The 24,305-nt window shown below is 37.9% G+C and overlaps 1 protein-coding gene across 2 annotated transcripts; it reads left to right on the forward strand.

Moving 5' to 3' along the window:
• Window positions 1–2,088: 2,088 nt before the first annotated feature.
• LOC131149306 (pentatricopeptide repeat-containing protein At5g66520-like) lies at window positions 2,089–22,413 on the forward strand. Of its 2 annotated transcripts, XM_058099650.1 has the most exons (3): window positions 2,107–2,404; window positions 2,502–2,688; window positions 20,131–22,413. In XM_058099650.1, exons 2-3 carry the CDS (start codon window positions 2,516–2,518, stop codon window positions 20,978–20,980), a joined length of 1,023 nt encoding a protein of 340 aa, XP_057955633.1. In that variant the 5' UTR covers window positions 2,107–2,404; window positions 2,502–2,515; the 3' UTR covers window positions 20,981–22,413. The 2 variants fall into 2 exon arrangements, with proteins under 2 accessions (XP_057955632.1, XP_057955633.1); XM_058099649.1 differs by having other exon boundaries at window positions 2,089–2,688.
• The last annotated feature ends 1,892 nt before the right edge of the window (window positions 22,414–24,305 follow it).

Genomic DNA, 24,305 nt, shown 5'->3' on the forward strand with positions numbered 1-24,305 from the left:
TGCATGAGAAATGAGTTTGTACAAATTGTTGATATGAGTATTTTGGGAAAATGTGAAAAATACGTGAAATATAATATATGATATTACGAGATGATGAAATATGCACAGAAAGTGATGAGAATATTTATATTGAACTGAATTGTGATATATTAGGATTTGATTGATGAAATGTCAATACTGCATAATGAATGCGGGTATGTGGTGGTAAAGCCTATTGGATGGTTATGATATTGAGCACGGTACCGTTGCTAGTGGTGTTAGTGCAACCACACGGACTCTTGGAGGGTGTGGTGTGACAGTCGACTGTGCCATTTTGTAAGGTTGTTGGGACCCCTGAGTCCGGATCAGGGTTATAGGCCGGCTAATCGTACTACAGACGCGATATGTGATATGATATTTGATTTATAACCGGGTCGGCCAACCGCGGTTAGATCCAGCCTTCGGGCCACACAACCTTGACCATGGGGGGAAGCATGGCGTGGATAGAAAGATCTTCAGGGTGGTCATGAGTTATAGACGTGATTTTGGTATTTGATACCAAGGATACTCATGAGCCGAAAAGTAAAATGAAAACGGAAAGTGAAAGAATGATAAAATTGGCTAAAATGAGAAATGAAAGAAAGAATGAAAATTGAGAAATAAAGAATATTAAATATGAGAAATGAACTGTGTGAGTTAATGACATAAATAATTGAGGCGAAGTGAAACTCTTCACCTGAGGGCTTACTGAGTAAGGTGAGTGCCCTGATAGGTATAAGATGTGGTCATATCTGACTGCATAACGTGTTAGTGGAGGGGGAAGCTACCTGTATGGGTGGGTAACCTTCCCTATTCTGAGGAATTTCGCGGTAAATATGTGTTGGAAATTATTGAATTTAAGAAATTGTTTTTAAAGTTTATAAAAGTTTGTGTTGTATATCTATATGATTATGAGAATGTGTATATTAGTAAATTTTCTTAGATGAAACGATGGTTTGAAAAGTAAAGCATGTTATAACTGAACTTATATGACCACACACTGTAAATAATTTATTCCTTCTTACTAAAATGTGTCTCATCCAATTTATCTAAATTTTTTAGGGAACAAAGACCGACCGGGTGATAGAGCTCCGTGATAGTAGGGAGCTAGAACCTTGATATACAAGGTGAGTTTGGACTAGAGTTGTATTGTTTTTGGGTATGAGATAGTATTGTGTATATGTGTATATTGATACTCTAGGTATTGTATTCTGATTGATATATATATACTGTCTTCCGCTATTAGGTTATATAATAAAATAATTTTTTATTTGGTACCCAATGCGGGTCGGGTCGTATGAATGATAGTAGGATTATTAACGTGACTGATTTGTGGGTGTTGTGGATGGCGTGTAATTATTTATTATTATTGGAAAAAAAATTTGTACGAAAATCGGGGCGTCATAACTATTCTTGTTGTTATTATTTTACAATAATAAATATTATTCTTATCACACTTATTATTAATTGTTATTATTTTTTATTATATAATAACTATTATCCTTAAAATAATACTTATTATTATTTTGACCTTTTTATTATTATTGTTGTTGTTATTATTAGTATTTTATAAAAATAAATATTATTTTTATTCTAGTTATTATTATTTGTTATTAATTTTTATTATTTTTATAAAAATTTTTATTTTGGTCCTTTTAATATAAATATTGTCCTTGTTGTTATTATCATTTTATAATTATAAATATTATTTATTGTTATTGCAATTATCATTACTTGTTATTATTTTTATTATAATAGTAATAATAATTAGTGTTATTAGCATTTATTATTGTTTTTTTAAAAAATTATTATAAAATGAATCTGATTTTATGAAATGAAAATTGATTCCAATTTATCTTGACTGAAATCATAATTTTCCCATTTACAACAATTCCAGTTTCAATTAGATTTGTATTCATATTAGATTTAAATAAAATGTAGTATAAAATCATATTAATTTTTTTTAAATCCATCAAAATTCAAATTCAAGTACCACCAAAATTCATGCCAAAAATTTTAAAAGGAAAAATGCTGGAAATTAATTAGTTAAAAGTCACTAATTATGCACCTACGTTTCAGCCTCCATCCATTCTCGGTGTTTATTCGAACTTTTTAAGTTCATCGAAATGTAATGATTTTCCGCCAATTGCAGATCCTGTTCCAACTCTCAAAATCTACCAGCCATCTTCTCCAGCTCCGTTCTCTGCTCCTCAAAACTGGATTCGACCACGACGCGTACTACGCCTCGCAGTTCCTGCTTTCCGCTTGCTTGGTTTCTGTCAATTTCGCGAGATTCGTCTTTGATAGCTTACCCATCTCTCCTCCTCTGTTTGCTTGGAACACAATCATCAGAGCGTACTCGAAGAGCTCAGTTCCAATTGAATCGGTGAATTTGTTCTCCCAGCTTCAAAGGGTTGGGCTTAAGCCCGATAATTTCACGTATCCTTTTGTCATTAAGGCTTGCGGGCTCTGTTTGATGGCAGGGCAAGGAGGGGCGATGCATTCTTTGATTGTGAAGACGGGTTTTGATTCGGATAAGTATATAGGGAACACCCTTGTGAGGATGTACGCTGCTTGCAGTGCAATTGGGTTTGCAAGGAAGGTGTTTGATGAAATGACTCAGAGAGATGTGGCTTCTTGGAGCTCGATGATTGCAGGATACGTTTCTTGGTATGTCTCTCCCTCTTTGATGCTTTAACCAGGGGGAATGACTAAGATGAAGTTTGTCGCATGCTTTTCGTTATTTTCCTTAATGATAAAACAATTATGAACTTATGAATGCAATAACGGTCTCTACATTAAAAAAAAAAAAAAAAAATCCCAGTGCACATGACTTGATTTTATCAGAGAATGGAACCAAAAAAAAGGGAGGAAACACTGTTGAAACCATGCCATTAATTGGTATGATTTCTGAATACAATCTCATTCCATGTGGCAACCCGATTTGGTGATATTTTGAGATGATTTGTGAGAAATGGTAACATGACTCATATGACTCTTTCATTTATTTATTTTTCCATAATACTCCAGACAAAAAAACTAATTTATTTGGGTTAAAAGGCATATTAGTTACTTCTGTAAGTTATTCCAAACACCTTGAGTGGGGGTTTTTAAACTTTTTCCTAATATATACAGGCAAGTTTCCTAAATTTTAAAATTCCATGGCTAAAAGTGAAACTATGTGACCAAACTCAATTATTCTAGTACAATTGTGTGATATTTCTAGTTGTGTTTGAAATTACATAGTAAAAATATTTATGACTTATCTACTTGTCTTGGATTTTTTGTTTGACAAATGACAAGGTTTAGATATTTATGACTTATCTACTTGTCTTGGACTTTTTGTTTGACAAATGACAAGGTTTAGCATGCTACATATTTGTTCTTGAAAGCTGCAATACAACAACTGTGTCCCTATTTTACAACTTGAGCTAAACAATTTAGGAAATCTGACATGCACAACAATGTTATATCATCACACTTGGTAACTGAAGATGATGCTAGGATTTTATGATTGGAGGGGCTGATATAAATGATAATGAAAAGAAAGCAAAACTAATAGCATCCATGGCAATAGTAAAGAAAAATAGGGGGGCGGGGGGAGGGAGAGAGAGAGAGAAGAAATAATGAAGAAAAACAAAGTAGAAGAAATTTTAAAAATTGGACGAGACTAGAGTATGTTTACAAAAAGGGTAATTATGTTACTCTAAGTTTGTCTTGTGTATATTGTGACGATCTGCTTAATTTCCACATATAAATTTTTTTTTATAATATAATAAAACCAATATCACAAAAACTCAGTAGATTATAATCAGCCTGTACCCGTGGGTAACAGGGATACATCAGAAACACATCACGGAAGCCTATGCAGTAGGAAACATAAATCATAAACACCTCATTAAACCATACATCACAATACCAGAGTTACTACAACCACTGTATTTGTATATACACAATACACAACCCAAAAGATGTCTTAGGGCCATTTTCATAAAATGCATCCGACCCTATCAAAACACTTACCCTTCTGGATGGCAAAGCAGCTGTACTATCTCAGCGGAGCTTTATCCGCTCTCCTATCAGGGACTCCTGAAATGTTTATAAAGTTCGGGGTGAGATACCTTTCAGTAAGGGAAATAAACTAAGTAAGGGAAATAAACTAACACTAGTGTGTGACAACATGAGCATTTTTGTGGTATACATATAATTATAAACATAACCAGTAAAACTGTATATATATCATTTATAGGAAAAACATATATAACTTAAACATAGCAGAACATAATGGTTTCCATATTATAATTTATCTCATATAAATAATAATACAATGCAAACATTCCTGGAAGGTTGGCTAGCTATTGTCATGTATTACCCCCACATGACTGGGTTGTGTGGCTCGAAGGCGAGACCTGACAATGGTTGGCCGACTACTGTCAAGTCAAAAGTACAGTCTGTAAGTCCGATGGGTCTGCCAGACTTGGTCCGTACATCAAGGGCGCTCACACACTTCTTAAAACCACATCGACCATCCAATCTCACAGCACTCCGTACAACGGTGTTAACACAAATATCATGATAAATCATGAATACATACCATCGGTATCGTGCAAGTGCTAGCCTAGATCAAGCCAACCAGGTTCTAATAACATATAGCGTATACTGAAACTGTGATACATGGATATTTCATACCATTAATTATCAAATCAATCACATCTTTTTGCATATATACGTATATCATGAAAATCATCGGCCTGTATGCCGGTATTTCACATTTTACCATAGCTCGGTCCCGTACGTCAGCAAATCGTATCCATAGCTTAGCCCGTATGCTGGCAAATCACATCCATAGCTCGGCCTGTATGCCGGCAAATCATATACATAACTCAGCCCATACGCTGGCAAATCATATCCATAGTTCGGCCAGTACGCCGACAAATCATATACATAGTTCGGCCCGTACGTCGGCAAATATATCAAAATATCGGCCCATACGACGGTTTTCCTTTATAAAAATCCGTATCATTAACACATTCCCAGAAAACATTTTTTCATTGTAACTCCTACTTATGCAACACGAAATAGGTTTTTCATATACCTAACATACCATCATTTTCAGCAGTGTTTCCCAAATATAAATTATATATAAATATATTTATTTCCTTGAAATCATATGCTATAATATTATATGTACTTTTCATAAAATACTAGCTTAGTTTATCCCCTTACCTGAGTCCTGAAAAGCCCCTAAAACAAACAGCCCCGCACTCACAGGGTTCGAGTTTTTTCCTGTTTTAGAATTAAAATAAAATAAAATATTAAATAATACTCTATTTGGGAAAAAATTTTCCAAACTAATGCTCACGTAAAATCTCGCAACACCAAGCTGCGAGATTTAAAGTTGATGGACGAATGGGAAGGTGACACGTGGCACGGGCAGGAGTTTGAGATTTAAACAAATCTCGCAGCTCCAAGCTGCGAGATTTAAAGCTCATGGACGAATGGGAAGGTGACGCGTGGTGCAGGAGTTTGAGAAACAAATCTCGCAGGTTAGTCCTGCGAGATTTGCATGGCTGCTTCTCTCCGAGCCTTCCTCCTCTGCCGGCCGTCGCACCAACTTATGATATTCTGGCCATTACACTTCTGCCTTCTTCCATCCGGAAATTAATTAATAAAATCACCCAGTGGAGAAAAAAATGGAGCTCGACGACGCCGACGATGATGCCGTTGTCGCTTGCTATGGTTTTCCCCTGAAATAATACAATGACATTTGCGGCAGCGATATGACCACCGTCACTGAGGACGACGAGTGCGCTTCGAAGTCCATCGGAGACCCTATTTCAATTTTCAATTTTCAAAAAGATAAATTAACATTAAGAACTAGTACTGGAAAATCAACAAATTAATATGTCCCGTGCAAGAGTTAATATATGTAAAATTACTTGCAAAGCTGGGCTCAGAAGAGGAGTTGTGGGCATGAGTTTCGATGAGCTGGGGTTTGTGGTGATGATCCTGATTATTAAGCTGCTGGGATTTCCGCCGTCGCCGGTTGTGATCCGCCAGCCTTTTCCGGCAGCTTCGCCTCCCATTGTCGAACTCGGAGAGAAGATGGAATCTGCAGAAGATTAATCGGCCGGATCGATCATATATATGAATTCATTTCTGAAAACAAACTTGATATATATAAACAGAGCATGCATAGATATAATATAATATGTATTCATACATAAAATTAATTATTTGAAACTACCATATATATAATAGGAATTGAAGAAGAAACACAAACAGTACTACGGAACTAATACTGTTGGAAATTTTACGGACACAAATACCCTGAAGATTTCCACTGCAATTGAACCAAGGCAATACCACGCTGCAGACATTTAGCTAAGTAGCTAGCTATGGAAGTGTCTGACTTTATTAATTAATTTCCGGCCGGAAGAAGGCGGAAGAGCAATGGCCAGAATATCAGAAACTGGTGCAACGGCCAGCAGAGGAGGAGAAGCAGCCATGCAAATCTCGCAGGACTAACCTACGAGATTTGTTTCTCAAACTCTTGCACCACGCGTCACCTTCCCATTCATCCATGACCTTTAAATCTCGCAGCTTAGTGCTGCGAGATTTGTTTAAATCTTAAACTCCTGCCCGTGCCATGCGTCACCTTCCCATTCGTCAATTAGTTTTAAATCTCACAGCTTGGTGCTGCGAGATTTTACGTGAGCATTAGTTTGAGAAATTTTTTCCCAAATAGAGTATTATTTAATATTTTATTTTATTTTATAAAACAGGAAAAAACTCCGCAGGGTTCCCCGTTCAACACCCTAAAAATGACATTTCCTAGAACTAAGGTTCAGTATTACTACGCGTACTACACTTTCTACAATTGTCAAATAACCAAATACTGAGTAGAAAGCCTTACCCTGGATTTGGGATGGTTTTCAACTCAGCCCCACCGACGATCCGCTCCTGCAGACTTGTAGAGAACTTTCTCAGGAGCATCGTGGTGACTTTAGATCGTCGAACCGATAGAAAATCGGCCCGAGATCTTAGAGAGAAGGGAGGAGGGGCGTAGAGGAGAGAGAAGGAGGAGTTTTTGCACATGTTTTCGGCTAAAAATGAATTTTACCCCTACTTATACACTGGCCTTCGTTGACGAGCCACGTCACCTCGTCGACGAGTCCTGTAGAAAGTTCGTCGACGAACCTGAACCCTCATCGACGAATTTCAAGCTTCCAAAAATCCTCTCTCGGTATCTTCTCGTTGACGAGACGAAACTTCGTCGACAACATCCTGAAGTACCCTCGTCGACGAAACCCTTGTGTTTGTTGACGAGGTTTGGAAAATTTCTTGGGATTATTCCATCCAAAATGCAACATCGTCGACTGCCTCCTATTCCTGTTTCCATTTCCCCATTTTTATTATTATTTAAATACCATTATTCTTCAGGTCGTTACATTCTCTCCTCCTTATAAAATTTTGTCCTCGAAATTTACTGTTTATATAACTCATTATTCCTTAAAACAAAGCAGTTTACTTATTTTATTACTTACCTTCACTTATGGCGGAGGAATACCGTGGTTACAATCTGAGTCATGGGAGATTACATATACAAAAGAAAATTCTCCCAAAACTAAAATACCACTTACTAATTAAACCTTTACATGTACCTGCAAAAGAAATACTACCTAACTACTTACAATTTACCTGATCAAACTTCTTGGAATAAATGCAGATACCTCTGCTTCATCTGCTCCTCGGACTCCTAAGAAGCCTCTTCAACTGTATGATTCCTCCATAGAACTTTTACCTGAGGAATCTCCTTGTTACGTAATTCCTGCACTTTCCTATCCAGAATCCGTATTAGTACCTCCTCATACACTAGTGAATCACTGAGCTCTAACTCACTATAACTGATAATATGAGAAGGATCTGAGATGTATTTCCTCGACATGAACACATGGACTACGTCGTGGATCCTGGACAACATAGGTGGTAAAGCTAGCCTGTAGGCAACCGGCCCCACTTTATCTAAAATCTCAAATGGACCGATAAACTTAGGACTAAGTTTATCCTTCTTGTCGAACCTCATAACCCCTTTCAACGGAGCTATCTTCAAAAACACATGATTACCCATATCAAATTCTAGATTCCTGTGACGATTATCAGCATAACTTTTCTGTCGGCTCTGAGTTGCATTGATTCTATCTCCGATAAGTCGAACTTTATCACACGCTTGTTGTACTAGCTTTGGTCCTACAACTTGCCGCTCACTCATCTCATCCCAAAATAAAGGAGAACGACATCTCCTTCCATATAGAGCTTCAAATGGTGCCACGCCGATGCTGATCTGATAACTGTTATTATTCGCAAATTCTACCAATGGCATAAACTGAATCCAACTACCCCCAAAATCCAATACGCATACTTGAAGCATATCCTCCAATATCTGTATCGTCCTCTCAGTCTGCCCATCTGACTGAGGATGGAATGCCGTGCTAAATGATAACTAAGACCCTAGAGCTTCCTGCAAGCTCCTCGAAAAATGTGACGTAAAATGCGGGTTTCGATATGACACAATCGATACTGGCACCCCATGAGAACGAACTATCTCCTGAATGTAAATCTCTGCCAAACGGTTAAGGGAGTAGTTGATCTTGATAAGTAAAAAGTGGGCGGTCTTAGTCAAATGGTCAACAATCACTCAGATGGCATTCTGACTGTGTAACGCCGTCGGCAGTCCTGTCCCAAAATCCATAGATATATGATCCCACTTCCACTCTGGGATAAATAAGGGCTGCAACTGACCTGCCGACCTTTGGTGCTCAGCTTTTACCTGTTGGCATGTCAAATACTGCGCTACATACTCAACAATCTCTCTCTTCATACCACTCCACCAGTACGATTCTCGCAGATCCTTATACATCTTCGTACTGCCAGGATGAACTGTATACAAAGATCTGTGAGCCTCCTCTAAAATAATCTTCCTGATCTCAGTATCGGCAGGAACGCATAATTTGGAACGGAACCACAAAGTTCCATCGTCTGCAATTTTGAATTCCTCCCCCAGACCACTCTGCATTCTGTTCATCACCTCTGCTAATTCTGGGTTTTTCTTCTGAGCGGCTTTAATTCGTTCTTGCAGAGTAAGTTGTACCACTAGGCTGGCAATACACATTGAAGGATCACTCTCTACCAACTCTATGCCGAGTCTCTCCAGATCCATCATGATCGGATACTGGATCTCCATAGTTGCCATCATTGGTCTCGCAGACTTCCTGCTCAACGCATCAGCTACCACATTTGCTTTCCCTGGGTGGTAACTGATAGTACAATTAAAATCTTTAATCAACTCTAACCACCTTCTCTGTCTCATATTCAGTTCCTTCTGGGTAAATAAATACTTTAAGCTCTTGTGGTCGGAGAAAATCTCACATTACTCGTTGTACAGGTAATGCCTCCAAATTTTCAATGCGTGTACCACAACAGCCAATTCAAGATCATGGGTAAGGTAGTTCTTTTCATATTCTTTCAACTGCCTGGAAGCATATGCCACCATCCTGCCATGCTGCATCAATACACAGCCAAGTCCCTTCAAGGACGCATCGCTGTAGATAGTATAACCCTCACCCCTTGACGGGATGATTAGTACCGGCGCTATGACTAGCCTTTGCTTCAACTCTTGAAAACTCTGTTCGCAGCAGTCGTCTCACTCAAATCTAACATTCTTCTTAGTCAGTCGTGTCAAAGGCCCCGACAATGCTGAGAATCCCTCTACAAAACGACGGTAATACCCAGCTAGCCTCAAGAAACTCCTGATCTCGTGGACATTTCTCGGTCTAGCCCAATTCACTACGACCTTAACCTTACTAGAATCCACAGAAATACCGTCTCCAGATATAACATGCCCCAAGAACACAACCTTCTCAAGACAGAATTCACATTTACTGAACTTGGCGTACAACTTCTTTTCCGAAGCGTCTGTAGAACCTGCCTCAAGTGCGTCTCATGCTCCTCATGGCTCCTCGAATAGACCAGTACATCATCAATAAAAATAACAACGAACTGGTCTAGGTATTGATGAAAGACTCTATTCATCAAGTCCATAAATACCGTAGGAGCATTTGTCAAACCAAACGGCATAATAAGAAATTCGTAATGCCCGTATCTGGTCCTGAAGGCCGTCTTCGAGACGTCTTTTTCTTTTACTTTCACTTGATGATAGCCGGATCTGAGGTCAATCTTCGAATACACCCGTGTACCCTGGAGCTGGTCAAACAAATCATCTATATGGGGTAGAGGATATTTATTCTTGATTGTCACTTTGTTAATCTCTCTATAATCTATACACATCTTCATAGACCCGTCTTTCTTCTTCACAAATAGAACCGGAGTTCCCCACGGAGATACACTGGGTCATATGAAGCCCTTATCAAGTAGATCTTGCAACTCATTCTTCAATTCTGCTAACTCCGCTGGCGCCATCCGGTAAGGTACTTTAGAAATCGACGCTGTACTTGGAAGTAGATCAATAGGAAAATCTACCTCACGATCAGGTGACAAGTCTGGTAACTCATCTGGGAAAACATATGTAAATTCCTTTACTACAGGCGTGCTAGCAAGTTTCAATTCATTTTCTGACATCTCCTTCACAATTGCCACAAACCCCTGACAACCACTCAGCAGTAGTCTCCTAGCTTGGATAGCTGAAACTAGCAGAGGTGGGGATTGCACCTGCGATCCTACAAACCTAAATTCTGCTTTCCTCGGAGGTCTAAATATCACTTCTCGTGCTCGGCAATCTATGCTGGCAAAATTAGCCAATCCATACCGAAGATCACATCAAATCCATGCATATATAGCACTATCAGATCAGCAGACATAATTTCCCCTTGAATATCAACTGAGCAACTTCGGAGCATCGTACTGCACCTCATTATCGACCTAGTCAGTGTAGATACCAACAGTTCAGTATTCAACAACTGTGTTTCTGCCCCACATAGTCTAGTGCATCCCAAGGAGACAAATGAGTGTGTAGCTCCTAAATCAAACAATGCAATAAATTTAAAAGAAAGCATAATAACTATACCTGTCACCACGTCACCTGTCTTCTCAGCCTCACCCGGCGTCAGAGTAAATACCCTGGCTGGAACCATATTCCTCTGCTGGCCCCCATGTGGCGCCTGATAACCTTCCCGGTATGGTTTGGGAGCTAGAACTACATCTGGTGGGGTAGGGCAGTCTCGCACCATGTGCCCAGGTTTGCCGCAGCGGTAGCAGACAACTCCACCTGCTCGACACTCTCCCTAGTGTCTCCTACCACAAGTTTGGCAGACTGGAGGACCCTACACTGCCTGAACCTCGCGTCCTCCAGTCTCCTATCTCTGTCCTCTGCCATGGTTTCCTATCCTCCACTGACTCGGTCTATGACCCTGCTGATAACCTGTAGATGCAAATCTCTTCCTCTGTCCCTGCTTCTCTGCATCGAGATGCTCACCAATCTCTGCCAAGGCTGCCCTGTCGACTAATTCAGTAAATTCCTGGATCCGTAGCACCACGACCTGCTTGAATATACTCTGCCTTAAGCCTCTCTCAAATTGCCTCGCTTTCTTTACCTCATCAGGGACAATGTACGGGGCGAAACGAGAGAGTTCGATGAAACGCGCCGCATACTACTGAACGGATAACTGTCCCTGCCTCAGACTCAGGAACTCTTCCACTTTAGCCTCCCTGACAGTAGCTGGAAAATATCTATCGAAGAACAACTCTTTAAACCGGTCCCATGTCATGGCTATCAGAGTCACCCTCTGCTGCTCTAGCAGTCTCACCGCAGTCCACCACCTCTCGGCCTCTCCCGTCAGTCTATAGGTGGCAAAGGGGATCCTCTGTTCTTCAGTACACTGCAACATAGCCAAGACTTTCTCGGTCTCTTGCATCCAGTTCTTAGCAGCTGCAAGATCAACTCCACCTGAGAACGCCGGAGGATTCATTTTCGTAAACTTTTCTATAGTGCACCCATGGCCTGCCAGCAGACCACCCTGCTCTCTAGAGCTCCTAGCGATCTCAGCCATAACCTGTTGAGCCACGCTACGTAATACCGCGTCAGAGTCGGTCCCAGCTGCACCTGATGGCCCTGCTCCATCACTGCCACTCGCATGGGTACTACTTCCTCTTGGATCCATCTTGAAAACAACAAATGCAACTTAGAAATTCTATCCTTATAATTTACCCACCTAACCTAGCCTCTTATCTCAACACTCTCAACTCATTTATAACCGCAGTCCTACATTCTAGGAACATAACCCATCAATAGTTTACTATGGTTTTCCTGAAATCGTCACTCCAGGAAAGACACAGAAACCACCACAGAAGTCCTGTTTCTAGACTGTAGAACAAAATTGTTGAATCAGGTGTAATCCTAAGAGGGGGGGGGTGAATTGGATATTAAAAAAAATTTTAAGCCACTTAATTTCCTTTTACAAGCTTCTTATAAATTTACCAACTACTTCTTGTTGCTCAATTATGTATGTGTGTGACAATCCTATCTATGCATGCAATACACTCAATTTAAATACAACGCGGAAAATAAAGAGTAGAGGGAAGAGAGAAGACAAACGCGATTTTACGAGGTTCAGCCGACTTGGCCTACGTCCTCGCCCTAAGCAACCACTCAAGGATTCACTAAAACCCTACTCCTTAAAGTGGGACGGAGCTTCCCTTACAAACCGCTGCTTACAAGAGGTACAACTCCCTCCTTATCTGCTGCTCACAAGAGGTACAGCTTCCTCCTCACACCCGGTTCACAACCCGAACCGTGTTCACAATGAAATATGAAAATAACACTTAAAACAATGCTTCTAACAAAAGCTTGTGAGTACAATTCAATTTCCTAGCACATTAACATATGATATAACTTGAAGCTCGTGAATGTATGAAAACGATAAACTCGTTTTATGTATGATATGCTTGAACACACAAATCCCTATTTAATCAAAACTCCCTAGTGAAAATATATTTGGAATGCTTTGGATTCAACTAGGGTTCTTGATTCACTTTGTAAAGATGCACAAGTATATTTGAAGTGAGCTATTTAACAAAACTTTGACTTGAATACAACTCAATAAAAATCACAAAGTTTTCCTTCAAGTTTTAATATTTTAGTCAAAATAGGTTTTTCAATAAGAAGCCCTATGAACAATATATATGTATGTTTATATATTCTTGAATCACAAATCAATCAACCGAGCTAAGAAGACTTTCTCAAGAAATGATCTTTTCAAAAATCAGTTTTTATATGTGTATACACATTTAAGATCAAAACCTCTTTCTAATGATAAACACGTAATGAGATGAGAGGTTCTTGAAAAGTAATAACTTGAAAGATCAAACCTCAATACTGGATTGAAGTTCAGTTGAATGAATGAATGTCCTTTGATTTCAGAAGAGATTTGCCCAAAGAAGATGTAAGAAGATTGAAGTGCAGACAATCAGCTTTAGGGTTTTCTCCAATCTTGCAATAAGATGTGTTCTTCTCTTGTTATGTGTCTTAACTTCGTTTTAGGGTTTAGACATTTAGTATATATAGTATATAACCCTTAGGATTGATCTCAGCCGTTGGATCAATCAGATGGCTCGTGAGTTCACTTAATAAAAATCTGGTTTTTAGCAGCCCGGCGACTTCAGGTGCCTGAGGGTAAAGGTCCAGGCGACCAAAGTTCCTTAAGCCTTGAAAAAACACGTTGGAATACAGGGTCAGCCGACCGAAGTGGTGACTTCAGACTCCTGAAGTGACTTCAGGCGCCTAAGGTTCCAAGTTCAGGCGACCGAAGAGCCTCGGCCAGGTTCTATCTTCTCCATTTAATTCTTCAGGCTACTGAACTTAATCTTCAGGCAACCGAAGAAATTCTTCAGGTGCCTGAGGTTTGAGTTCAGGCAACCGAAGTCCCAATTTTCTCAAATTTTCATTTCTAATTAAAAATCTGCTCAGCTCCTTTTCTTGAGTCTTTCATAAAACATATTTTTCATGATTTTGAAAACATTTCAAGGTGCATGAGAGTTTCCTAATGATATACATGAAATGCATGAATCCTAAAACCATTCTAAGTTATAATGAGCCTCAAATTAAATCATACGAAAATGTAAGTACATGAGTTCTAAATACCCTTTTCCAAGATATTTTTGAACTTTGCCGCTTGCATCTTGATTCTCGTACTCTTTGAGTTCCATGGATCTTGCCAAGATTTGTTAACTTTCCGTGCATGCTTAGTGTAAGTCCTGTTCATAAACTCAATGCACAGATCAAATATCAAGTGATTTGTCATTATCAAAACAAGATTGGACTCATAGAGTCAACAAAAACCTTAAATCATTATCCTATACTCTGGTATCGTTTCCGCTGCATTCTAAAGTCTACAGAATCTAGCAACCTGACTCTGATACCAAACTGTGACGACCTGCTTAATTTCCACATATAAATTTTTTTTATAATATAATAAAACCAATATCACAAAAACTCAGCAGATCATAATCAACTTGTACTCGTGGGTAACAGGGATACATTAGAAACACATCACGGAAGCCTATACAGTAGAAAACATAAATCATAAACAACTCATTAAACCATACATCACAATACCAGAGTTACTACAACCACTGTATTTGTATATACACAATACACAACTCAAAAGATGTCTTAGGGCCATTTCCATAAAATACATCAGATCCTATCAAAACACTTACCCTTCTGGAGGGCAAAGCAGCTGTACTATCTCAGCGGAGCTTCATCCGCTTTCCTATCAGGGGCTCCTGAAATGTTTATAAAGTTCGGGGCGAGACACCTCTCAGTAAGGGAAATAAACTAACACTAGTGTGTGGCAACATGAGCATTTCTGTGGTATACATATAATTATAAACATAACCAGTAAAACTGTATATATATCATTTCTGGGAAAAACATGTATAACCAAAACATGGCAGAACATAATTGTTTCCATAGCATAATTCATCTCATATAAATATTAATACAAAACAAACATTCCTGGAAGGTTAGCTGGCTATTGTCATGTATTACCCCCACATGACTAGGTTGTGTGGCTCGAAGGCGGGACCTGACAATGGTTGACCGACCACTACCAAGTCAAAAGTACAGTTTGTAAGTCCGATGTGTCTGCCAGATCTGGTCCGTATACCAGGGGCGCTCACACACTTCTTGAAACCACATCGACCATCCAATCTCACACCACTCCGTATAGCGGCGTTAACACAAATATCATGATAAATCACGAACACATAGCATCGGTATCGTGCAAGTGCTAGCCTAGATCAAGCCAACCAGGTTCTGATAACATATAGCATATACTGAAACTGTGATACATGGATATTTCATACCATTAATTATTAAATCAATCATATCATTTTACATATATACGTATATCATGAAAATCATCGGCCCGTACGCCGGCATTTCACATTTTACCATAGTTCGGCCTGTACGTTGGCAAATCATATCCATGGCTCAGCCCGTACGCTGGCAAATCACATCCATAGCTCGGCCTGTACGTCAGAAAATCATATACATAGCTCAGCCCGTACGCTGGCAAATCATATCCATAGTTCGGCCCGTATGCCGGAAAATATATCAAAATCTCGGCCCATACGCTGGTTTTCCTTTATAAAAATCCGTATTATTAACACATTCCTAGAAAACAATTTTTCATTGTAATTCCTACTCATGCCACAGGAAATAGGTTTTTCATATATCTAACATACCATCATTTTCAACAGTATTTCCCAAATATAAATCATATATAAATATATTTATTTCCTTGAAATCAAATGCTATAATATTATACATACTTTTCATAAAATATTAGCTTAGTTTATCCCTTTACCTGAGTCCTGAAAAGCCCCTAAAACAAACAGCCCTGCACCCGCAGGGTTTCTCGTTCAACACGCTAAAAACAACATTTCCTAGAACTAAAGTTCAGTATTACTACGCGTACTACACTTTCTACAATTGTCAAATAACCAAATACTGAGTAGAAAGCCTTACCTTGGATTTGGGATGGTTTTCAACTTAACCCCACCGACGATCCACTCCTGCGGACTTGCAGAGAACTTTCCCAGGAGCGTCGTGGTGGCTTTAGATCGTCGAATCGGTAGAAAATCGGCCCGAGATCTTAGAGAGAAGGGAGGAGGGGCGTAAAGGAGAGAGAAAGAGGAGTTTTTGCACATGTTTTCGGCTAAAAATGAATTTTACCCCTACTTATACACTGGCCTTCGTTGACGAGCCACGTCATCTCGTCGACGAGTCTTGTAGAAAGTTCGTCGACGAATCTGAACCCTCATCGACGAATTTCAGGCTTCCAAAAATCCTCTTTCGGTATCTTCTCGTCGACGAGACGGAACTTTGTCGACGAGATCCTGAAGAACCCTCGTCGACGAAACCTCTGTGTTCGTCAACGAGGCTTGGAAAATTTCTTGGGATTATCCCATCCAAAATGCAACATCGTCAACGAACGCAAAGCATTCGTCAACGAAGTCGGCTTCCTCCTTCTATTCCTGTTTCCATTTCCCCTCTTTTTTATTATTTAAATACCATTATTCTTCGGGTCGTTACGTATATACTAGCCACTGGACATGCACAATGTGTGACTGATAAGTCTTTATTTATTTTTATATAATTGACCATTGTTGATAATTTTATTTATGTCTAGTTTTATAATTTAACTAAAATCCTTTTATATATTTATTAACATTTGCTCTCTGTCTTGTGAATTATTGTAAGTTGATGGCAAGGGCTTGGATTGATATCCAATTTTTTATGCTGTGTTAGGTTGGTTGGAGACACCTTTTAAGGAGGAGGAGATTAAGTAGGATGTGTTTAGTATGGATAGGGAGAAAGCTCCAGGCTCGGACAGGTTTAATTTAGTTTATTTTTTTCCAGAAATTGCTGTGACTTACTAGGGGCAGACTTGTTAAAGGTGTTTTCATGCTAATGGGGTGATCCCCTAGGCCAAGAGCATGAATCTGACTTCTATCACCTTAGTTCCCAAGAAAAAGATCAATCTGTTAAGAGTCAATAATTTTAGCCCTATCAGCTTAACTATGAGTATCTATAGGATCATTGCTATGGTTTTCGCTGACAAGATTTAAGGAGGTGATAAGGACTACTACTTTTAGTTCGTAGGCGGCTTTGTGGTTTGGATGCTGTCCTTGCTGCTAATGAGGTTGTGGAGGACATTAGGAGATATATGGATTATGAGAAGGCTTATGATGTTAGATGGTAATTTAGGAAAAAGATACTGCAGGAAGATTTTGATGTTAGATGGAGGGACTGAATTAGTGGTTGTTTTTCTTCTACTTCTTTTTTTGTAATTATTAATGGTCAACCTAAGGCTTGGCTTTTAGGGATGACAGTTAAGGTGATCCTTTATCCCCTTTTATTTTTTAATTTGGTTGCTGATGTGTTGAGTAGGATGGGTAAGAGGGCCATTGATAGGGGAACTTTTCAGGGCGTGATCATGTCTCATTTGTGTTTTGCTTGCCGATGATACATTTTCTAGTATTGCAGTTATTTGGGCCTTAATTTTTTGAGATAATGAGTCATTTGTGGATTTAATTTGAGATAGGAATGTTGTTAGGACCGGGGGATTCCTCATTTCCAAACTTAATATGCATACGTAAACACTAACTTGACCCAAAAGCTTAAGCTTATTGGGTCTTGAGTCCAACCATGTATATAAACACCCATCCTCCACTCTATTTTTCCAATGTGGTACAAACTCACAAGTGGAATTCTCAATAATTGTATTTTTAGCATTCATGTGACTATGTGAGTGTTCACTGCAAATTGTTTGGGCAATACAGCCTTTTTAGATAGTCAATGTGATTGGCTGGCTCTTTTGACTTAATTTTGGACGCTTGGGTTTCTTTTTGTATTAGGTTCTTTTGATTGTTTTTCATTTTTTCAGGATTCCTCATCATCTTTGCATATTCTTCGTCCTTAATAAATTTCCTTTTCTATAAAAAGTCATAGTCAAATATTAGTAAATATTTTATTAAAATTTAACTTGCATATGATATTTATTGACCTTGAGAAAGCATATGATAGGATACCTAGGGAGGTTCTATGGTGGATTTTAGAAAAAAAAAGGTGTATGTAGTAGGTATACCGATCTCATTAAGGATATGTACAATAGAGTAATGACTGGTGTAAGGACTATAGATGAAGAAACTAGAAAATTTCCAATCACCATAGGTGTACATCAAGGATTTGCTTTGAGTCCTTATCTTTTTGCTTTAGTGATGGACCAATTGACTAAAAGTATTCAAAAAGAGGTTCCATGGTGTATGTTGTTTGCAGATGATATTGTATTAATTGACGAAACTTGGGACGAAGTAGAGGCATAGTTAGAATTATGGAGAGAAGTTTTGGAATCTAGAGGCTTTAGGATAAGTAGAGATAAGATAGAATATATGAAATGTAATTTTAGTAATGATAGGAGGAATATTGGAGACAAAGTTAAACTTGATGATGAAGAAATAAATAGCACTTGTAGATTTCGATACCTTGGATCTATTATGCAAGATGGAGGAGAAATTGAAGATGATGTAATGCATAGAGTTAAAACAGGTTGGGTAAAATGAAGAAGTGCTTCAAGTGTGCTTTGTGTTCGTAGAATACCCTTAAAATTGAAAGGGAAGTTTTATAGTACAACTATAAGACCAGTTATGCTATATGGATCGGAATGTTGGGCATGTTGGGCGACGAAAAAACATAATATCCAAAAAGTAAAAGTTGCTGAGATGAGAATGCTTAGATAGATGAGTGGTATAACATTGAAAGATAAATTTAGGAATGAACATATTCGTGGTAAGTTAGGTGTAGCTCCTATAGAAGATAAGATAAGAGAGGGATGACTCAGATGGTATGGACACTTGTAACGTAGGCCACATAGTGCACTTGTGAGAAAGAGTGACTTAGTTACTGTGAGAGGTAGTAGAAGGGGTAGGGGTAGACCTAAAATAACTTAGGAGGAGATAGTAAGGATTTAATATCCTTGAATCTATCAAAAGAAATGGTCCATGATCGTATAAATTGGCGGAAAAAGATTCATATAGCCGAACCCACCTAGTGGGACTAAGGCTTGGTTTTTTTGTTGTTGTTATTTTATTAAAATTTAAAATTTGTATAGAGATATTTTATGATTAAAAAAAACTGACGCCTAATAAAATGTTGTACTTGTGGATTAGTTATGAGTTGTTAAAAAAATTTTTAGTTATAAGTAGTTTTGGGATGGTTATGGCAGGATATCCAATATTTTTTAGTAGGAAAATGTTATTCATACACTAAATCTTTACTCCAAATCCATTTCCATTATGTGGGGCTCAACATGTTGTGTTATTATTCCCAATTTTTTTTAAAAATTCTTAATTTTAGGGAATTGACATTTTGTTAAATATCACATGTAGTATAAAAATTCTGTGGGAATTTTTATGTTCAATTAATTTGTTCATAAAAATAATTGATTATTTCATATTTCTGATATGTAATTAAAAATTTTCGACTAGTACTTTTGTAAGGATATTTTAGGAAAATAAAAAATGAGTGCCAAAGTAGGGAAATCTCCTTTATATATGTATAGATTTAGAATATAAATATTGCTAAAACACTTGGACCTCCATATAATTATTTTACAAACTTACCAATGTTTATATGTATAAACAAAATTTTAGGATTTTAAGGGGGGCCACTGCGTGATGTTTAACATGCACACATGTAAAACTTTAGGGCCGCCTGCCCTCTTCTGCCTTTGTTTTAGTCACCTGTGGCTATACCTCAACTTATTTATGTGCTGAAATTCGATCCATGTGCTTTCCCTCTCATAACTAAAAAATGTACAGTGTACCCACCTAGGATGGCTAGCTAATGCCAGGGTAAAAAAACAACTATGTAATATCCATATTTATATTCTGTAACTTGTCTTGACAGGAATTTCCTTACCTGATGGCTAGCTAATGCCAGGGGAAAAAAAAAACCTATGTAATATCCATATTTATATTCTGTAACTTGTCTTGACGGGAATTTCCTTACCCCTGGTTGTTTTATTTCTACAGCTACTGCCCATTCGATGCCTTAACAGTGTTCCAACAGATGAAGCTGGTAAATGAAAAACCGAACTCCGTTACTTTGGTAAGCTTGCTCTCTGCTTGTACTCATCTGTTCAATATCAGCATGGGGGAGTCCATCCATTCATATATTATTGTTAATGGCATAAGATTGGATATTGCTCTAGGAACAGCCCTTCTTGAGATGTATTCTAAGTGTGGGCATATAGACAAAGCTTTCCAAGTGTTTAATTCGATGAGTGAGAAGAACTTGCAGTCGTGGACAGTAATGATTTCTGGCCTTGCAGATCATGGCTGCGGGGAGGATGCTATTTCTTTGTTTAACCAGATGGAACAGACTGGCCTGAAACCCGACAGTGTGTCATTTTCTGGGATCTTATCAGCTTGCAGCCACTTGGGTCTTGTTGATGAGGGCCGTAGGTATTTTGATTGGATGGTGAGAACATATGATGTCAAACCAACAATGGAGCACTATGGATGCATGGTGGATTTGCTTGGAAGAGCTGGGTTGGTTGAGGAAGCCTATGAGATCATTAAGAACATGCCTATTGAACCTAACTCAGTTATATTGAGAAGCTTCTTGGGTGCTTGTAAGAACCACAATCAGGTTCTTTGCATAGATGACAACTTGAGGGAACTTCTTCTGAAAATAGAACCTGGCCTTGGAGCCAATTATGTCCTTGCTGCTAGTGTATTTTCTTTATCTGGCTCTTGGGGTTATGCGGCTGACCTAAGAGTAGCCATGAAAGACATGGGCTTGAAGAAGGTTCCAGGGTGTAGTTGGGTGGAATTTAATGGTGGTTCTGCAGAAAAGCTCATAAAAGATGGCGCAATATGATTTTTTGATTCTTCTGGTCTGCGGAATCATTATGCACAATTTGGTGCATTATACACGGAGTGGTGACTCCAGGAACGCAAACGGGTTATAGGAGTGATTGGTTGCTAGTAACTACTGTTGTGGTGTATTGGTGATATGCGCACGAGTTTGTATAAATTTTGGTGTGTAGCAAAATCTTCCAGATTTGGTGAATCTCTGCAGAAGCTATTGACGAGGCTTGAATTTTTAACTTTCACTTGAACTAAAAATTGTTTCCCGCCAGAAACATGGTAAAGAAGAATAACAGGAAGCCCATGTTTTACCCGACTGAAAATTGAACTTGGTGTATATCCAGTTAATCCAAATTTTAAGTTGTGTAATGCAGTAAGTTGCTACAAGCTGATCTTATTCTGCATGTGAACGCTATTTGTCATTCTTCATTTTTATATCACATTTTCTAACATAGTTGTGACCACATGAGTCATGGCTCCAGAATTCACTGCACAAAGTTGTCATTTGACAATACAGTAATGTTCAGATGACTTGCTTTTCCACTAAAGTTTTGGAGTTGATGTTGATCCATGATCCACGTCATGAAGTGGCATGGCTTCATTGGTAATTGGTTGAACCGAGGAGGCATGAACTGGATGGCAGTGTTCTTCATCACATGCCTTCACATGGGAGAGTTAGATTTCGACTTTAGGTTAAAGAACAATACCCTGTCATAAAAATGCAGCATAAAGTCACACTCTACAGAAAGTCTGTCCTCAAACTAAAGTGCATGAGTCCAACAGAAAAAACAAGGACATTCATTCATTTAGTATATTTTGCCTCAACATTTACTCTCTCCTGCAGTCCTTTTGAGCAACAATCAGCTCTCTCTCCCTATCCCTCTCTCTCTCTCTCTCTCTCTCTCTCTCTCTCTCTCTCTCTCTCTGATGGCTTCAGGAAGAACTTCAACTTTCATTTTAACAGAGCAATGGTGGATAATGGTAGCTATGGTGTTCTTATGTGCATTCTTTGCTTACATAGTTTATGATGCAATTATGGTAACTGCAGCTGACCTCTTGCGCCGTTTACTAGTGGTATCGCCTTTGCTTCTGGTCATTGCTGTTCACTGGCTCTCTTCTTTTTCACCTTCAAGCCAACTAAGCTTTCTGGTTCCCGGTTCTGAGCCAGGAGCCATTCATCGAGCTGGGGGTTCACCATGGGGTTTAACCGTTGTGCTTGTTCTCCTTCTTGTTCTCATATCTTACCAGCCCTCGTTACTTGGATTCATCTTCTAGCTTTTCCTAATTACATTCCCCTCTCCAATGAATAGTGCAGTGTAATTTCTCCAATTTCGTTTAGTTTTTCTCTTGTACTTTGGTTTTTCCTGTGGAAGGGAAAATTATTTGTATGGTATGGACATATTAGTATGCTATGAATTGAATGAGCTTATTGCCATTGATTCACTTCCTAAAAGCAGCCACAATAGATTATACAAACTACAGAATCATTTTCCCTTTCTGATGAATAATCTGTGTATGTGTGTCTGTGTTTATATATATATTTGGGATTTTTTTTCTTGAATTCACATGTAGTTACAAGTAAAACCATAGGAATGATCTATAGTCTCTCTCAAACATAGGAAGGATGAATTTCTAGCAAATTATGGATGCAACTTCCACTTTTTTGGGGAAAAGTTTTAAGCCTGATGGCGTACGAGCTCACTCAAGAGGATTCATGTCTTTTTATCAATATATTGTGGGGTTTTGTGGTTATTTTTTGTGATCGTTACAAGCGATCGATGCTACAAAAAAAAACTTGAGTAGACAACTCTTATTTCAATACTCAGGTTTTATTTTTATTTTTTTTAACCAAAATTCTGAAGATAATAAAAAGACACTCATATATTTATATATCAAAATAAGAATAATCGGGGAGAGATTGCTACTCATGTTGGGTATGTGTTGATTTAGGTTCATTCAAAAATTTTCAATTTTGTATTTAGGAGGATAGAGCTTGGACTTGATTTGAGTTCAACAGTCCTATTCCTGCCTTCCTTCCTTTGAGAGCACAGAATTTGAATTTGTATGGATTTAAACAAAATTAAAAATAAAATTATATTATATTTTTTAAAAATGTTTATACGAATGTAAATATGATATACTGCCAAACACTGCCCATGCTCAACACAGTAAGGTGAAGGGGTAATTAAATAGTTACTTGGGACATGAATAATTTTCTAATGTTTGAATTTTGAAGGGAATGGGACCAATGAGTAGTCTAGGTTGTAGCCCCAATAGGGACTGGTCCTGTCTACAGTTACTGCCTGTGACCCTCAAAAAGTAAAAGGAATATTTATATCTAAATTACAATTCCATCCTTCAATTTTGGTCCAAATTACAGATTCACTCCTAACTTTTTTGGACATGAAAATTGCATTTTTTTATTTTTATTTTTAGGGTTTATTTTCCATTATTTATAATGCATCACATGAATGTTGATTGTTACTAAGCTTTTAGTTTAGGGAATCATGCTTGAAAATTAATGCATGATTAACAAAGAAATAGCTAAGAACATTTTATGATTATAATAGGTTTTTAAGTTGTGTTTGGGAGTATTAGTTTCAAGATATGAATTTAAATTCATTTAATGTTATGTAAAATTTAATATAATTTATTATGTTTTTTTTTAAATATACTCATATTTATATGTAAAGATTGAATTGCAAGCTTCCTAAATGATATTCAAAGTTAGGGATTCAAAACTTTGATTTGAATTAATGAAAATTTGAGCATAAACAATACAATATTTAAGTTTTATTTGAATCTGTCAAAATTCAAATACAAAACTTGAAATTTATGTTTTTAAACAGAATATAAAAATCAAATTTGGATGCAGGATTTGGACGAGATTTAGTACAAATTTATATTATTTTTATTTAAATTCACACAAATTCACTTCAAAGGTAAAAACTCCAAACTCCTATAAATGGAGTGAGGCTTTTCTTTCATACAATTTTAGGAATCTCAAAAAGAAAAAAAAAAAAAAATTTGAATTGAATGATTAAGAAAGAGACTTGCTCCTTCAAATTATTAGTTTTGTCCTTAGCTTGTTAATATCAAAATTTTATGTTCAAAAGCTAACCAATAGCCTTATTAAACGTATATAATCGTAAAATTAATAAGCTTAATCACCAATGTAGATCAAGCAATGAGTTATAGGACTAAGAAGGGTTTAGGGTTACCCCCAGAGTGTGGTTCAGGTGGTAGTGCGGGTTGCAAGAGTGTCTTTCACGAGATCAAGTGTTCAAACCCTCTTGGACTCGTTTTCGCCCCTGGACTCCTGAATTTACCCTCCC

Source organism: Malania oleifera, chromosome 2, assembly GCF_029873635.1.
Source record: "Malania oleifera isolate guangnan ecotype guangnan chromosome 2, ASM2987363v1, whole genome shotgun sequence".
In the NCBI taxonomy this organism is placed as follows: Eukaryota; Viridiplantae; Streptophyta; class Magnoliopsida; order Santalales; family Ximeniaceae; genus Malania; species Malania oleifera.

Coding starts and splice junctions, on each gene's coding strand:
- LOC131149306 (XM_058099649.1), top strand. CDS start 2,150: ATGATTTTCCGCCAATTGCAGATCCTGTTCCAACTCTCAAAATCTACC. Junction 2,689..20,130: donor ATTGCAGGATACGTTTCTTG/GTATGTCTCTCC, acceptor TTATTTCTACAG/CTACTGCCCATTCGATGCCT.